The sequence below is a fragment of the Bos taurus genome, chromosome 22 (genome assembly GCF_002263795.3).
Source record: "Bos taurus isolate L1 Dominette 01449 registration number 42190680 breed Hereford chromosome 22, ARS-UCD2.0, whole genome shotgun sequence".
NCBI lineage: Eukaryota > Metazoa > Chordata > Mammalia > Artiodactyla > Bovidae > Bos > Bos taurus.
The window spans coordinates 53,349,348-53,366,366 of record NC_037349.1 but is presented as its reverse complement, the minus strand read 5'-3'; the positions used below and the strand labels follow the sequence as shown (position 1 = coordinate 53,366,366).

General features: G+C 51.5%; 1 protein-coding gene across 4 annotated transcripts in view; it reads right to left on the bottom strand.

Moving 5' to 3' along the window:
- The window catches only part of FYCO1 (FYVE and coiled-coil domain autophagy adaptor 1), a 103,351-nt gene that overhangs the window by 37,962 nt on the left and 48,370 nt on the right, over positions 1–17,019 (bottom strand). For all 4 annotated transcript variants that reach the window (XM_059880183.1, XM_005223113.5, XM_002697098.7 and 1 more), the window contains 8 exons: positions 14,475–14,565; positions 11,152–13,518; positions 10,071–10,163; positions 9,194–9,312; positions 6,907–7,074; positions 4,236–4,385; positions 3,322–3,521; positions 688–832 (listed from right to left, as the gene is read on the bottom strand). In XM_059880183.1, coding sequence (XP_059736166.1) covers positions 688–832; positions 3,322–3,521; positions 4,236–4,385; positions 6,907–7,074; positions 9,194–9,312; positions 10,071–10,163; positions 11,152–13,518; positions 14,475–14,565 — 3,333 coding nt within the window. The remainder of the gene's footprint in view (positions 1–687; positions 833–3,321; positions 3,522–4,235; positions 4,386–6,906; positions 7,075–9,193; positions 9,313–10,070; positions 10,164–11,151; positions 13,519–14,474; positions 14,566–17,019) is intronic.

The window sequence follows — 17,019 nt, the reverse complement described above, 5'->3', positions numbered from 1 at the left end:
TGCCCAGGGTTGGGGCCGACCACATGCAAAGACAGAAAGAGAGCGGCTGTCTGCAAACCAAGGGGAGGTCTTGGGGAAAGTAAACCTGCTGGCACCTTGGCCTTGGACTTCCGGAATTTGACAAATTAGATTTCTGTTGTTGAAGTCATCTGGTGTATGGCATCTGTCATGGCGGCCTAAGTGGATTAATATAGTTGCCCAAGACAAAAAAGGCTTCATGGAGTTGCTGCAATCAGGAGGACTGCTGACAGAAATGCCCAGAAACTCTCTGACAAGGCTCCACGCTGACCACTCCCCGAGTCCCGGTGCTGTTCAAGGGCCACCTGCCCTGAGCACTGTTCTCAGGCACCTTCCCTTAATGAAAGACAGGCGACCCTGCTTCTGAGCTTTCCTAATCCTCCAATGAGAAAGCACAAGGCCAGGGACGTCCCTGGTGGTCCAGTGGCTAAGACTCAAGCTCCATTACTGGGGGCCTGGCTCCAATCCCTGGTCAGGGAACTAGATCTCACACGCAACTAAGAGTTCGCACGCCACAACTAAAGGTCCTGCACACTGCAACGAAGACTGAAGACCCTGAGTGCTGCAACGAAGACCCTGTGCACCCAAATAGATATTTTTTAAAAAAGAAAGAAGGCACAATGCCAGGCACTTCATGAGAACTCAGAAAATGGATGTGAGTCTACTCACTGCTCAGCCACATTTGGGTCAAGAGAGTCAGTCTCAGTAGGTGTCTCAGGCAAGGAGGAGCCGGACTCCTGTATCTGGCACAACTCCTCATCTGTGATGATGTCAAAGGCGGCGTCATCCGGCGGCCGGCAGTCTGTGTTTGCACCTGGGGCACAGATGTGAGCAGAGAGAGAGGAGAGACGCATGGTCATGCACAGGACGGGGAGGGAGTGCAGCTACGCAGGACGAACCAGGAGGACGCACCCTGCAGCACTCGCTCAACCGACAGCAACTCTGTCGGGATGGAAACAAAGGGCTGTTGGGATGTTTCAGAAAAGCAGATGAGGGGACTACAGGTGAGACTGAACGCACAAAGTAAGTGTCTTCTCTGAAGTCCCTTAGGCAGGGGCGTGGAGGGGTTTTAAGCTCTAACATGTTCTCTGAGGCCCCTTACTTAGAAGGAAAAAACTTATCAAAACCTTATCAGGAAAGAACCTAACAAAAAGATAAACATACTTCCCTGCTGCTGAATCCTTGCTCCAGCAGACACACACCTCATGCATGCTTCTTTGAGAGCAGGAGTCTGTGTGACCTGCATTTCCATCTCAGTCCACTAGGGGGTGGAAAAGAACTGACCCCACCCCCCTACCTAACCCCACCAACCCCACCCAACCCCCCCAACCCCTGAAGCTTGACAGAATTGTGCCTAACCCTGCAGAGCACTGGGTAGGAAGGACGCTGTGTGGATGCTGCTGTTCTAGTCAGCCCCACCCCGCCAACAAGCACCCTCCTGCATGTGATGGAAGCTGTGATGGCAGGCCTGAGATGAAGAAAAGGCAAGTAAGACAGAAAGACAGGCAGGGGAGGAGGCAGGAAATATCAGAAATCAAAACAAGCAACCTCAGCACGCTGGCACCATGCCACCCTGTGTTGTCACTGAAACACCCAGAATGAGCCAAGCGTGTCAGGAGAAGAAGAGTTCATGTGGGCTGCAAGTTCCCAGTGGGCCCTGCCTCATGGCTCCTGGACGGGCCGGGCTTTAGGAGGGATGTTCTTCCTCTAGTCCGAAGTCTGCATAATGGAGGGCGGCTTGAGGCACAGGCTGAAAAGGGGGACCAGGACTGGCTTTTTTCCACAGGCCCAGCCACATTCCTGAACCCGCCTTTTGAGGCTGGCAGGAGGAAGGGGGAAGGAAGAGGAGGGAAGGGAAAATGACCAAGAGGGACCTAAAATGATACCCGCCGAGAGAAACCAAAGGAGCCCTAAACTGAGTGCTCTGCCACGTGTAGACTGGAAGACTCAACTCTGTTACTTTGGCAATTCTCCCTAGACTGCTGTAGAGACTCAGTGCAATCCCAACCAATATGTCACCAGGATGTTTTTGTAGAAACTGACTAGTTAATTCTAAAATTTATATGGAAAAGTGTACAACCTAGAATAGCCAAACTTTAATAAAGAAGAAAATTGGAGGACTCACCCTGCCTGATTTTAAGACTTATTATAAAATTACGGCAATCATAACAGTGTGGTATTGGTGAAAGAAAAGGCACGTTGGTAAATGGAGTGGAACAAAAAGTCCAGATACCGAATCATACATAAAGGCAACTGATTTTTGAGAAAAGCACAAAAGCAATTCTATGGGAATAGACCTTTCAACCAATGGTGTTGGAATAACTGGACAACCATTTACAAAAAATGAATCTTTGGGCAAAGCTTGCATCATATAAAAAAATTAACTCAAAATGAACCATAGACCTAAACGTGAATCTAAAACTATAAAACTTTTAGGAGAAAACAAAAGAAGACCTTTGAGTTCTTGAGTCAAACAAAAAGAGATATGATATTAAAAGAACAGGAAAAAATTGACCCATAAGAAAAACAACTGATAGACTGGACTTTATCCAAATTATACTCATCAAAAGAAAATTTAAAAAGACAGGATACAGGTTGGGAAAAAAACATTTGTAAAACACATATATGATAAATAAATCATACTCAGGATATATAAAGGGCTTTCAAAATTCAGTAACTTTTAAATAACACACTAATGCTGTGCAAAGTACACTTCCCCATCCTTGAGCAGTTGTTTGTATCTAGTATAAATAATGGAGCCGGCCAACCTCCTTGATGATCCATTTAAACAAAAGAGGAGCTAACAGTGTCTCTGAAGGCTGGCTGGCCTGGATCCAGACTGAGGCCGAGGAGGGCAGGGCTCTGGCTACAGGAGGCAGTGGTGTCTGAGCACAGACAGTGCTCACTGCCACCCGAGTCACTGCAGTTCTGCCTGAGAACATGAGCTACTGGGAAGACAGGGAAGGATGCGCTCATTTCCAGATTCAATGCCTGGCCTTCGGTTATCCCGGGACAGAAGTTCGGGGCTGGGGCCTGGGAGACAGCATTTTCTAAAGCGTGGGGTGGCATTCCACCGGTGGTACATGAGTTAAGAGGCAAACAGATTTCACGTTAAATAATAATGCTGAATCATATCAGGAGAAAGTTATTCCCTTTTCAATTCACTTTCATCCTAATTACATCAAAAAGAAAGTTTCAGTGCCTCACTTTGGAAGTACTGAACTAGGCATGGCTCAGCTAAGCAGCCACAGTGGGGCGGTGGGGAGGGTGGCCCCGGGGAACAGAGGCAGTGGGGGAGCTGACCTTGGCCTCCGGTGGCCTGGGCCGGGGATCGCGTGGGGCTGGGCTCCCCCTGGCTGGTGCCCGAGCTGCTGCTGTTGGGAGAGCCGGGGCTCTCGCTCAGCTTCCGGAAGCAGGCCCGGCAGCAGCGCTCCTTCTTGCCACCGTGCTTGCTCACGGCGTAGTTGTTGCAGCAGTAGTAACAGAAGATGCGGCCGCATATCCTGGGGACGACACGGGCATGGGCTGTAAGGATGCCACACAGGGGCCGCGAGCGCCCTGCTCGGCGCTGGAACTGGGCTCCGGACGCCACACGGCTCATCACACCCAACTCTGCCCGCTCTGGACCATGGCCTCAAGGCCCCTTTCCTAAGACTCCAAGAAAGCCGCCTGGGTGACACCTGATGGGAAGTTTTACTTCCTAGGGTCCTAGCAGGCAGGCTGAGCCCCCTTCCCTGACATTATGATGCAGGTGGGCATCCCACGCCTGGGTGCTGGGCTCTAAAACCAAAGATGATTCTCCATGCCCCCATCCCAACTTGAAATTCATTCCCGCCTGCCCATCTTCGGGTCCTGGGGGCAGGGAGGTCTCTGCTTCCTCTAGCAGAGCCTCGGCCCCTGCTCTCTCCATAGTCCATCTCCCTTCTGATCCCCACAGGCCAAGCGAGCATCGAGACTTGGGTCTCTGGGTGTCCCACATCCCTGGGGGCCCCCTTACTTCTGCCCACATGCCCTGTATTCAACTCTCTTCCCTTTCGGGGATCCTTGAGTGTCCTGCTGGGACCCTGCCTAACACCCCCTCCTCAACTGGTTCCCTCAAAACTAAAAGACAACATGCTCTTCCTAGACAAGCGGCAGCCATGCCAACGCCTGCCCTAACTCCCCGTCCGGAGCCCTCTGCTCTGGCTCTGGGCCCTGCCCACGAGCCGCCCGCTGACCTGCAGTGGTGCCTCCGCACCATCCAGCTGAACTCCCGCTTGCAGTCGAGGCAGTGGTTCGCCTCCATGTCCCCGGGCCATCTCTCCTCAGCACTGAGCTTCTGCTGGAATTCCAGGGCATCTGACTTCTGCCAGAGAGCATCCTTGTCCCTGGGACGGAGCCACATTAGAAAAACAGAAGAAAGCGTCCATGAAAATGACAGAACTACCTCTGGATTCACTTCAAAAGACTGCTTCTGAATTTTGCAAGACAGGAGGGGAATTCACTTTTATTGATACCGAGGTCACCTGTCACCCCACAGCAGATCCAGACTCAGCAGGAGTCCCCCAGTGTGTGGGTCCTGATCTGACACCACACATGTGAAGGTATGGGGGCCTGTGGGGTCCATAAAAGGCTCTGGCAACTGCAAAGACCTGCCAGCACTAACAAGGGTCACCAGCTGCCCAGGGGTCTAAATGACCGTGTACACGGCCACTGGGAGGTTAGGCTGTCACGTGCTGCCACAAGTACACGACAGCCAGTGTGCTGTGAGCCAGATAACCAGGAATATACCGCCCACCCAAATCTTCAGTATGTTTGGGACCCTTCTTGTTTTTACGGTTTAAGTAATAATTAATGGCCCTGGCAACATGTGAGCCACTGATGACTGAGAGCCACACCAGAGCCACCAGGCCCTGAGAGAAGCTGGCACTCTCATCAGTCAGGGACTCCAAGTCAACCAAAGACTGTTCCCCTGAAATATAAACCAGAACATGGACTTTTCAGGAATGCCTGACATTGTCAGGAAGCAGAAAGACTCATTTCTTGTGATCAGCATCGTTCTCCAAACTGGGCCACGGCTTGTTCTGTCTGGCCCCGGGAGGCCAGGCGCCCAGACCCTGGCAACGTGGCAACTGTGTCAGGACCTGGGCTTTTCCAACAAAAACTTCTGGAAGGTGTGTGAACGCAGAGGTCACAAATGCTGAGTCCCTAGTCTGCAAATTGATGGCACATGGGCAGAGTTTTCAAGCTTCCAAATTAGTCAAAATTTATTATTGCCAATTTGCAACCCCAAATGAATTAGTACATTTAGGCATCGCTTATGCATGGCTGCTGACACTGTAAAGAAAGGGCTAACCAGATTTTATGTGGTTCTTGAAAGAAAGACCCAAAACTATAAACCAATTTTATGGAGTTTTTTGGACAAAACTTTGAGTCTGAGCCAGCGTCTAGTGGAGCAGGGATTTTCAACTCTTGCTCACTGATACCTGGACCTCACTCCCAAGAATTCCACTCTGGTTGGTCTGGGTGGGGTCCAGACCTGAGTGTTACTTTAGTTATTAGCTCCCCTAGTGACTCCAATTTGCATCAGGGTTGAGAACCACTGCTCTAGTTATAACTGTCAATTTATAGGCTACACAAAGAGGGAAGAACATGTTAGATGACACTATAGAGATGTAATCAGCAAAGCCCAGGTTACAGGAAACTCTACCAGATAAATGGCCTGCTTTCTTTAAAAGTAAACTGCAAAGGAAAAGAAGAGAGATGGTGGGGAAACCATGCCTAAGTAAGAGAGATCCAAGAAACGTATCACCATGCAACACACAGATCTAATTTAGATTCTGACTAGAAAAAATTATAAAGCAATTGGAAAAATTTCAAAATGACTAGATACTTGATGACACTGGGAATTAGTAAATTTTTAAGCATAGTAATGATACTGTGGTTGTTTAAAATAAGCAGTCCCAGTGTTAGGAAGGCACATACCAAAATACTTGTGGATAAAATGACAGGAAGTTTGGGATTTGCTTCAAAACAGTCTGAGGAGGTGGGAGAAATGGGTAGGACTCCAGGAAACACAAGACTTGGTCATGAGCATAATGCTGAGGCTGGGTGACAGGTACCGAGGGGCGCATTCTGCTATCTACCTTTGTATTTTTGAAAACTTCTGGGACTTCCCTGGAGGTCTAGTGGTTAAGACTCTGGGTTTCCACTGCAGGGGCCACAGGTTCGATCCCTGGTCAGGGAATTAAGACCCCACAAGCCACAGGGCGCAGCCAAAACAGAAAGATACCCATACAAAAAGCTTTATAAATTTTTTGGAATGACTTGCCAACATTTAAAACTCAGACCAATTTCACATAAGAATCCAGATTTCTACCTTCTCTGAAGTGAGGGGACGTGCCAGCAGCAGCGCAGCCTGCCCTCTGGTTTCTCAGCCCCTCCAGCCCGGCTCGCACATTCACACCACTGTCTGCTGCCTGAGTGACGAAGCACACAGCTGCTACCTGATGCACTGGAGTTTGGGGCCCCGAGCGCTGGGAAGAGTCGGATGGAGGAGAAGGAGAAAAGGACTCCTGAGAGAGGGGCAAGGGAGTGGAGAAGTCCCTGAGGATGTTAATCATCTTTGACTGTCACTCTGTGGCTGAGTACATGGAGAGTTTGAAAACAATTAACGCAGCACTTCGAAAACACAAACCAGACGCACACTAGTGGGAACAATGAAATCCTGTCTTTTAAGGCTGCCAAGGGCCTAAGTAGACCCTGTTCATGTGTGTGTGCCCTTACAACAGAACACAAGCAGACAGGGCCCACTTCCCTGCAACAGTCCCTTCAGGGAGAGTCACACTTCCTTCAAGAAAAGCCAAGCTCAGGGGAAGCCCCCGGCCCCTGGTCTGTCCCGACACTCACCTGAGCAGCTCTATCAGCCGCTCCTCCAGGTACTTCTTGGTTCTGTTCAGGTCATCCAGGTCAGCGAGCATCTTCTGGTCATTCTTCTCCCTTTCTGCCGCCTCCTGGCAGAGTCTGTTGTAATATTCCTGGGCCTTTGTGGTGGCTCTTTCAAGTTCCTTCTGGGTCCTGGTGGAGGAGTGGTAAGTAGTCCTCATCACCCACTATTTCCAGCTTCCCCCTTCCCCCGGGCTAACCCCAGCCTCTAATAAGCAGTCCCGCTGCCCTACCAGCCTTTGTCTTGGGGGAGCCCCTTGCACTGTTCTGCTCACAGGGTGTATATTCAAACCTCAAGCCTTCAAACCTCCTCTCACACACCCAAACTCTTCACACATTGCTACCCCACAACAAATACAAGGGACATTCGGGAAAGGAGGTTGACCTCAGGTCACTAGGAGCACCCCAGGTGGGTCAAACTCCGTACCACTTTTCTTTGGAGAAAACTGAGGTTGTGAAAGGAGCCCAATGGGTGAGGTGCATGGGTTTGTGACGGGGGGTGGATATGCAGAGGACAAAGGAGTCAGAACAGGAAGAACTGAGGCGCAGCTTCCTGGAGGTGACCAGGCAGAGGAGCATCTGTCCCCCACGATTCTCTGGGACTCTACACATGAGGTGTGGCACTGGGCACAGAGCAGGCACTAACTCTGAATGGCCAGGAGTTCAACCTGAGGCTTCGAGGCCTACGGAATCCTGCTCTGGGTACTGCAGAGTCTCAGGCTATGAGAGGGGCTGGCTGAACCAGAGTCTGCCCATCCTTGCCCACTTCTCATTCAGCTCACTAGTCCCCTAAGGCAGTGGCTTTCCAAGGATGGTTTATGAACCAAGGCATTCACAAAAGCTCCATAAAACTAGAGGGCTGCACCTGACCAATCAATCTGTATCTATTCCAGCCTTGCCATGTCCAGCAAAAAGTTGTCAGCAGGCTGTTTACGAGACACTGTCCACCGAATGATCTTGGGGACACATAGATATACACACAGTTATAGCATTAAAAAAAAATACCACCAACTTAGGAGGTTCTATTTAAGTTGTCACACGAACATGACCTGGCTAAGGGCAGCCAGAGTACTACAGGAATTGAACTCTGAAAGGACAGTCAGATGAGAGGAAACACACATCTAGGCTACTACGCATCCAATGTGGTCTGGATCTCCCGTTGAGCCTGGGGCAGGCCTAGAAGCAGGTGGTAGGAGATGGGTGGGAAAGCTAAAGCCTCAGGGAAGTTTGATGTGTCTGCTTCTGCTGGGAGCACACATGCAATCCGGCGCCAGGATCCCTGCAGGATGAGCCTGGCCCCGTCGCTGGGTGGTGGGCTGATGATGCACAACTCCGGGGCTGCCAGGTCTGAAGACGCGGCAGCCTTGGGGCTGGACACAGGGAGGGCCATATTTTAAGGTTAAAAGAAATGATGACGAAAGGGTGACGGCAAGACGTGTTCTCCACAGACACAGCACCAGAGAGTCTGTGGAGCATCAGAAGACAAGCTGATCCTGCTCCCTGGCTCGCTCGCTCACTCCTGGATGAGCTGGGAGAACCTCACACTTAACCCCGCAGCCTGTCATTGATGAAGAACTCAGGTCAAAACTCATATTGGGGAAAACGTGCACACACATAATTCACAAACCAGTTCCCCCAAACAAAACAAAATATAATAAAACACAAAACTATCTGTCTATATATTTTTAGGTAGTTGTTCAGAAAAAGACTCTGGAGCCAAATGTTCTAAGTTCTAGTCCTGCCATCACCACTTACACACTGTGACCCTGGGAAAGCGACTTCACTCTTCTGAGCCACATTTTTCTCTTCTATAAAATAGGATAAATAATAATACCATCCTCACAGGACCGTTGGGAGGATTAAATAGGCAAGTAGATTTCAAGCATTTAAAATGGTACCTGCCACATTTTAGGCTTAAATGTTTGCTGTTGTTAGTATCATGACACTTGCCCAATTTTTATTTCATTTGATTTTTACCAAAGCATGAAGTTCCTGAACTGAAATATGCCCCCCAGAGACGACAATGGATTAAGAGAAAGGTTCCCTGCAGCTTCTACAGGCTTGTGACAGGCCAACTGCCAAGGAGCTCTGTGGCATGCTTCCGACATAAGCACTCCCTGGGTCTACAGCTTTTCTTGCAAAAGGACTTTTTAAAGCTGAGTGAGTGGCTGACTTTCTAAACGACTGGACCAAACCCGCCCCTTCCGTGCGGACTCTCCCACTGGCCCCGCGGGCAGACTGTGTAACTAACCTGTCCAAGTCTTGGCGCAGGGCGGCCCCCTCCTCGTCCTTCCTCAGCATGGCGGCCTGGCACTCGGCAAGGTGCTTGCTGGTGCAGCTCAGTTTCTCCTGCACGTCCGCCTGGGCGGCCTGGCACAGGACAGCAGGGAGAAGACGCCTGGCTGCAGAAGCCGTGCGAGGTACCACACGGTGACTGGCTCACTCCACCCCATCTGGCCGGCGCACTTCTAACGGGAGGGGCTTTCATTTAAGATTAAGAGGCCAAGAACTAGTACGTGTGTGGAGTAGGACAGATTCCCGTTTGTAACTATGTCCCTTGAGCATCAACTAGGGCCAGTTGTGGTGGGTGTAGGGGCTCCAGGGTGGGGATAGAGGTGTGGTTGTAGGGTGTGGGGGTTTCTGAAAAATGTCACAGCCCTGAAGACAGATTTCAGTGCCTCCCCTGCTCCAGCTCAGGTCAGACTCACTGACTTGGAGAACACGTGCGGATGTGTGTGTGCGGTAGTCACTCAGTCGTGTCTGACTCTTTGCAGTCCCATGGACTGTAGCCTGCCAGGCTCCTCTGTCTATGGGATTTCCCAGGCGAGAATACTGGAGTGGGCTGCCATTTCCTTCTCCAAAGACAAGGTGGGGGGTGGTATAAAAAAACACACTTGGCAGCTCCAGCCAGGTGTTCAGGGAGTGGCAGGGCCATGACACAGACTTTGGGTGTCTAGGGGACACTGGATCTCCCGCAGGGAGGCCTCTTGATGGTCCGGTGAGAGACAAGTGAGATTCCCTCCCCGACAGGCCCACGGCCAGGGAGTACGATGACCAGGTGGATGAGGGGCCGGGCCCTGCTCAGGCAGGCAGGAGCACCTCCCCTGGGCCCCAGGGCTCGGGCCTACCTTCAGCTTCCCCTCGGCCTCCTTGGTGGCCTGCAGCTGCCGACCCTGCTCCTCCAGCTGGCCCCTGAGGGTCCTGCATTCTTCACTGGAGGTCTGAGAGGATGGGAAAGGGATCAGAAAAGTGGGGTCCTTGTTCTGGGACTCCTTCGGCCCCATTCACCCAAGTGGGTAAAAACAAGCCACTTCTCTTTCTCTCAAACTAAATTAAGCTTTGGGCTTCACTGGTAATACAGTCCTGTCAAGCTAAGAGATTTAGCTTGGCCTCTGAGCTTAGCATTTCATTTCTACGAGGGAAGGTGGAGCATGAGCCACGTGGAGCTACACGGGATGGAGCGACACAGGGTGGAGGCACATCTGTGGGGAGGCAGCAGCTGCCTGAGCGAGAGCAGTGGGCTGAGAGCGCACAGGCCCAGAAGCACACAGACACGTGACGAGCATCAGAGGCCGAAGCCCCGGCTGTTTGCCTGTGTCCTCACTCTTAACCTTCTCCCCCGTGCAGTCTAGGGCACACATAAGCTCGTCTACCCCAAGGGTCTTGTGAAAATGAATTGAGTTGGTTTATTACAACTGCACTGTTATCAGAAGGCAGCTGAAGGGACAGAGAATCCAGGGACAGGATTTGAGGCAGTCAGGAACTCACAAGCCCACAGGGCTTGGACAGCAAGTACATAAACGAGGGTAAGGAAAACACCAGAGGCCTCATGTTTCCTTACAGCAGGCACTCCCACCCTGCTCCTGCTGCCATGCAGGAATGAGGGCACAGGCTTACAGGCCTCCTAAGATTTCAAAAGAAGCCCCCGAACTAAAGCTACAAGCAACTTGCTCTTAAAACGTTGGCTGCTAATTACAAAAACAGATTCTGTGTGGGCCCAACTTGTCTGCAATGGCATCAGATGTCTGAGTGAAGGCACCCTCCCTGGTGCTGGGTCCCTGACAGGCTCTCGCACGACAAGGACTCTGTGGGCTGTGACAACAGGACACTCCCGGGCCACATGGCCCAAGGCGCCTCCCACTCACTCTCGGGCCCACCAGGCCCTGCTGCAGGGGGTGGGTGCAGCTCAAACGGCTGGGGGAGGTTTACCTTCAGTCTTTTCTGGTAGTCCATCATCTCGGTGCTCAGCTGGAACTTGAGGGTGTCGAGCTCCTGGCGTGAGGCCTCCTGGAGGCTCTGGGCGTGCTGTTCAGCCTGGGCCAGCCGGGCCTGCAGACCAGGCAGCGAGCCAGCTGTCTCCTCGGCCACCCTCAGCTGCTCCTGCAGGCTCTCCTTCTCTCGCCGCAGCCCTGCCACTTGGTGCTCCAGGCCCTCCCGCTCCCTGGAGGCTGCCTCTTGGGCCTCCCGCAGCTCCTGAATGGTGTGGGCCAGCGCCCCCTCCACCCGCTCTTTCTCCGCAGTCAGCGCACAGACCTGGATGCCAAGCTCTGCCGTGTCCATGTTGGCATGGTGCAGCTGCTCCTGCAGCTCAGTGTGCTCCAGATGGGCCTCCTCGGAGCTGCACCTGACCCGGGACAGCTCCTCCCGCAGGATCTGGAGCTCCTCCTCCCTCCGCTCTGCCTCTTCGGCCCTCTCCTCCCTCAACGCCCCTTCGCGCTCAGAGCACTGCAGCAGCTCCTGGACGTGGGCCCTGTTGAGGGCCTCGTTCTGTTCCTTCAGTCGCTGCACAAGGGCCTTGTGCTCTGTCAGAGCAGTCTCAGCTACGCTCAGCTGGCTCTTCACCTTCTCCTGGTCCCCCAGGGCGGCCTGCAGCTTGGCCTGGAGCTCCACCACCATGGCCTGGAGTCGCCGGGCCTCCCCCTGATGGATCTCCAGCTGTGCCTGAGACAGGGCCAGCTGGACGGCCAGCTCCTGCGGCGCATGGTCTTCAGGTGGGCTGAGACCCTGTTGGCCTCCGTCTGCCCTGAGGGTCTCAATCAGCTGGGTCTGCTGCTGGCACTGGCCTGCAAGAGCTTGGAGCTCCCCATCCCGGGCCTCGGCGAGCTGCTGGCCCTGCTCCACCTGTTCCCGCAGTCGCCGGCACTCGGCCTCCTTGCTCTGCAGGGCAGCCTCCTTCTCTGCCATGTGGGCCCACATGCTTGCCTCTGTCTGCTCTGACTCCAGAAAGGCCAGGGAGCCCTGGCTAGCCGCCTCCCGCTGCTGCAGCGCTTGGTAATCGGCCTGCAGGGCCTGAAGTTTCTCCTCCAGAATGTGGTTGCGCTCAGCTACATTCTGCAGCTCCTTCTCCAGCTCCCTGTGGGCCTGCTGGAGCTGGTCCTCCATGCCGGTCCCGTGCACCCTGGGATTGTCTGTCTGTCCCTCCCGCAGGCCCCGCTGTTCCTCCTCTGGCATCTCGCAGGCCTGCTGTGGGACAGAGTTCAGAGCTTCAAGCGTCTCAGCCTCGTCGGGCAGACCTGGGCCTAGCTGTGCAGCAAGTTGCTCCAGCATCCCCACCTTCTGGCTGAGGTGGTCCCTGTCCTGGATGAGCTGCTTCTTCTGCTCCTCCAGGTCACTCACGTGCTGGCTCACCTGGGCCAGCTGGGTCTCCAGGAGCTGCAGCTGCCGTGTCAGCGAGCGGGCCTCCTGTTCCAGCAGCTCCTTCTCCTCCAGCCGCTGCCGCGCCTCACGCCTCGCTTCCGTGAGCTCCTCTTCCAGGGAGCCCAAGTGGCCCAGCGACTCCTGCAGCTGGCGCCGGAGCTGGGCTGCCTCCTGCCCCTTGCAGGACAGCTCATCCCGCAGCAGGGCTGTCTCCTCCACCAGGCGCTCCAGGCAGGTCTGGGCCTCCTCCTTCAGCTGCAGTTCCCCGGCCAGTGGCTCCAGCTGCACTGCCTGCTGCCCGCTGAGCTCCTGGATGCGGGGATTCTTGCTTTCCAAGGCTTGGAGCCTCACCGCCAGCTCCTGGGTCTCCAGGGCCGAGTCACTGTAGACACGCTCTTCCCTCTCCTTTGCATCCAGAGCGGGAGCGGCCATCTGCTCGGCTGCGGCCAGCTGCTCCAGGACATTGGCCGCGGGGATGTCCTGGTTCCTCCTGTGCGGGGAGTCATGGGTGGCCTTGAGGTCCCGAGCCAGGGGCTTGAGCAAGGACTCCAGCCGCCGCAAGGCCGAGCGGTAATCCTCCTCCTTCTCCGCAGCCCCCAGCTCGAGGGCCTGCAGGCACGTGTGCAGCTCCACCATGGTGTTCTGCATGGCCTGGGTGACTTCCCACTGCTTCTGGAGTGCAGCCACCATGTCCGCAAGGCGACTGTTGTCCTCAGCGGTGGCACGGCCCCTCTCCCTCTCCACCTGCAGCTGCTCTCCCTGCAGGCTGATGGCCGCCTTCAGCTCCTGGTTCTCTCTGTCCAGCTGCTGCATCCGCTCCTGCAGCTGCTTCTCCCGCACCTCCAGCTGGTCCAGCTCCAGCCGCATCTCGTCGAAGCCCTCCAGGGACTCGCTGTTTAAGGGGTTGCTCAGGTCCAGGCTGGAGGCCATCTCCTGAGTCTGGGCGGAAACATGGAAAATAAGTGGCCTGGGGATGAAGCTACACAGCTGTTTGGTCAAGCTTTAGAATTTAATGCGAACAGAAGGAAAACTACAGCAATTAGGTGACCTAAAGTCTATGGAGCTATTCGGAGGACTAGAACTCCTTTGCTCAAAGCAGCTGCCAGAGAAGGTCAGCAGCACATCCTAAAACCATGATGCAATGCCACACGCATGAGTTCCCGAGACCCAGAATCGACGTTTCCCATCCCACCGCTGCTAGTGTCGGTAACACAGTGGATGTTCGCTCTCAGAGAAATTAAGTTATATGTAAACTACTGCTCACCCACTGCACTGTACCCACAATTCCTGCTGCGATTATATCACAAAATGGGGTAAAGATGCTACTCTGAATGCTTCTTGTCTTGATTACTCTTTATTTTGCTTTGCTGAATAATTTGTGTTCTTTCCCATTAAACTATATGATACATTCCATTCACATAGATAACAAAATTAACCAAACTGACCTTATCCACTAGCATTCACTGAGCACTAGGCTTGCGCCAAGCCCTCAAGCACAGTACGTGCATACCTTTGTCTACTTCCTACAACCATCTTAAGGGCTGGGATAATTGTTATGATCCCATTTTACAGATGAGAGAGCTCAAGTTTCGAGAAGGTAAGTCACCTTCCCAGAGTCACACAGGTGGCAAGTGACAGTCAGAATATGATCTTGCCACTTTTAACCACAGTGCTAAATCACTTCTTCTAAAACACTTCAAAAAGTTTTAAAAAATAACTTGCTTTTTAAAAGATCTAAGCTCCTTTTGGTTGTAAAAACCTGGACTCTAGGAAACAGCGGGTAGGACTGAGGGATTATGCGGCTTGGGGCTGGAACATCAGGTGTCTGAAAAGGTCCCGAGTTGGGCGGGGCAAGGACATGACAGACAGGAAGGCCCCAGCCTTTCTGGCATTACCTGCAGGTAGCTGCTCACCAAACTGCTCATGCTTGAGCTTCGGCTGGGTGGTCTCCACAGGTAAGCGGAAGAGCTGGTGGCCAGGGTCCTCCTGTGGGGCCGCAGAACAGACACGCCTGCATCAGAGCAGGAAACACACACACACACACACACACACACACACACACACACTCGGGGAGGCCTTGGTTGTCAACTGGCAACCAGGTGGTGGCAGGGGTGATGCCCACCTGGCTACAGTAAGGGGGCAAAGTCCAACAATTTCCACCAAAGCACACATTCAGGTTGGTTGTGCCAGCTGGACTCCACTGCTGAAGTCTAAGCATGGTGGCTCTGCTCCCACTGTCAAAAAGGAACGATATACTATTTTCCCAGTTTGAGATTTAAGCTTTCCTAGAAACTTTGGTGCCAGCCATTACTCGTTTGCCAGTGAGGAACCAGCAGCAGTCAGTCTGGTAAACAGAGGTCACACTGTGCGTTGGGCCTTGAGGTCACTGCTTTACAGTATGTTACACGGGTGATGCGGCGGGAAGACCTCTGGTTCAAGTGACCACACCGGACACTTTCTACACTGCGGGAAGTTCTATTTGATGGCACTAGTCACTGCAAATGAAAGGTACTTTCACTTAACCAGAATCTGTCCCTTAATCTACAATTGCTGCATTTTGCACCTTGTTAGTCTCCACAACCCAGCGCTGCACTTTCAGCATCTACCCGGAAGACAGTCACGTACGTGTGTGAGGTGACGTGCGGGTGCTCTCGGCAGTGTATCATAGGGGAGAAAGCAGAACCAGTCTGACTCTGTATCACCGGAGAGACAGAGAGCCTCTTTACTCACACAGAGGAACACTACGCCACGCACTGGTCGTCTGTTTTGTAAAGTGCCAGGCAGTGAGTATTTTTGGTTTGTAAGCCTTGGGCTCTGTCACAACAACTCAAGTCTGCCACCGCAGCCTGAAAGAAGACCCATAGACGGTGGTAAATAAAGGTGTGTCACACACTGCCCTGTGGGCCATGGTTTGCCAGTCCCATTCCACATCTGTAGAACTTCCTGTGCAATTGGCTAAAAACCTCAAAAACAAAGTGGAATGAAAAAGGCGAGTTGCAAAAGAATAGCTACTTCACGATTCAATGTATGCAAATGCAAAAAATATATATATATAAAATAAAACTATATATACATTTATGAGAACACACAGTAAAACACAAAAATATCTGGGAACGACACGCATCAACTACAGGGTTGTAATTACTTCTAGACAGGGAGAGATCAGAAAGGATGGCCATGGGGTGGGGCTTTGTTTGAATCTATATTTTATTTCCTAAAAAAAAAGGTATTAGAACCAGCTTGAAGGGGCTTTGACTGGCCTAATATGAGATAACTTGAGCTTTAAAATTATTACAGTGATGAATATAACCTATTGAATACAAAAAGAATCCACAAGTCAATACCGCTATAAATAAGCAAATGAATAAACTGATGGAGAAGAAAGAAAAGATCTTCCTTTACAAACAGAATGCCAACTACTAATGCAGAAGGAAAAATGGACTCAGAAAATCACTCTGATAACCACGACAGTAATTGATTCAGGAAAGATTTACCAATGGATGTTAACAGGAGAGAGATTTAAAAGAAATAGGATAAAAGAGAAAAAAAAAAAAAACCTAGTCTGAAATGTCTTCCAATAAGATACATATTAATTACAAAGAGAGAAACAAAACTTCAGGAGAACCTGGCTGATAGCAGCATAAGCAAACGATGATGGTTAACCTCACTAGTAATGAAACCTCTGGGTACAATACGCCGAGACGGACACAACGCCTGGGGTATTTCTCCCAAATGCTTAATCTGAATACAGTAATAGGAAAATACACTAGACAAACTCAAATCAAGGAGTAAGTTACAAAATAACTGGCCTCTACTTCTAAAAATGTCTATGCTATGAACAACAAAGAAGAGAAACTATCCCAGATGAATAAGGACTAGAGACCCCTGACAATTCACTGACGTGATCCTGGACTGGATCAAAGACGTGTCTGGCATAATTCTTAAAATTTGAGTATGTTCTGTAGATTGGATAGCAGTATTGTATCAGTGTCAATTACCCGATTTTAACAATTGTGCTGAGGTTGTATAAAAGGATGTCCCTGATTTAAGGAAATACACAATGAAATACTTAGGAGTAAAGGGCAATCAGGGCTGTAACATATTCTCAAATTAGAATGTAAACAAACCACGTTTACATAAGGCGAAAAAGTGATACGGAATTCCCTGACAGTCTAGTGGTTAAGACTCCATGCTTCTGCTGCAAAGGCGCAGGTTCAACCCCTGGTTGGGGAACTAAGAATCCCCAAGCCATGAGGTGCAGCCAAAAAATGTCAAAAGAAAAGAGAATGATAAGAACAGTTGTAGTACAACACGGATAGCTAGAGAACTGAGGTGAAGGACAGATGAGCACTGCGTCCTGTTTTTACAACTTTTCTGTAATGATTTTAAAATTGGACCATTCTAAAAAGGACGTGTGAAGTAAATATGGCAAAAATGTTG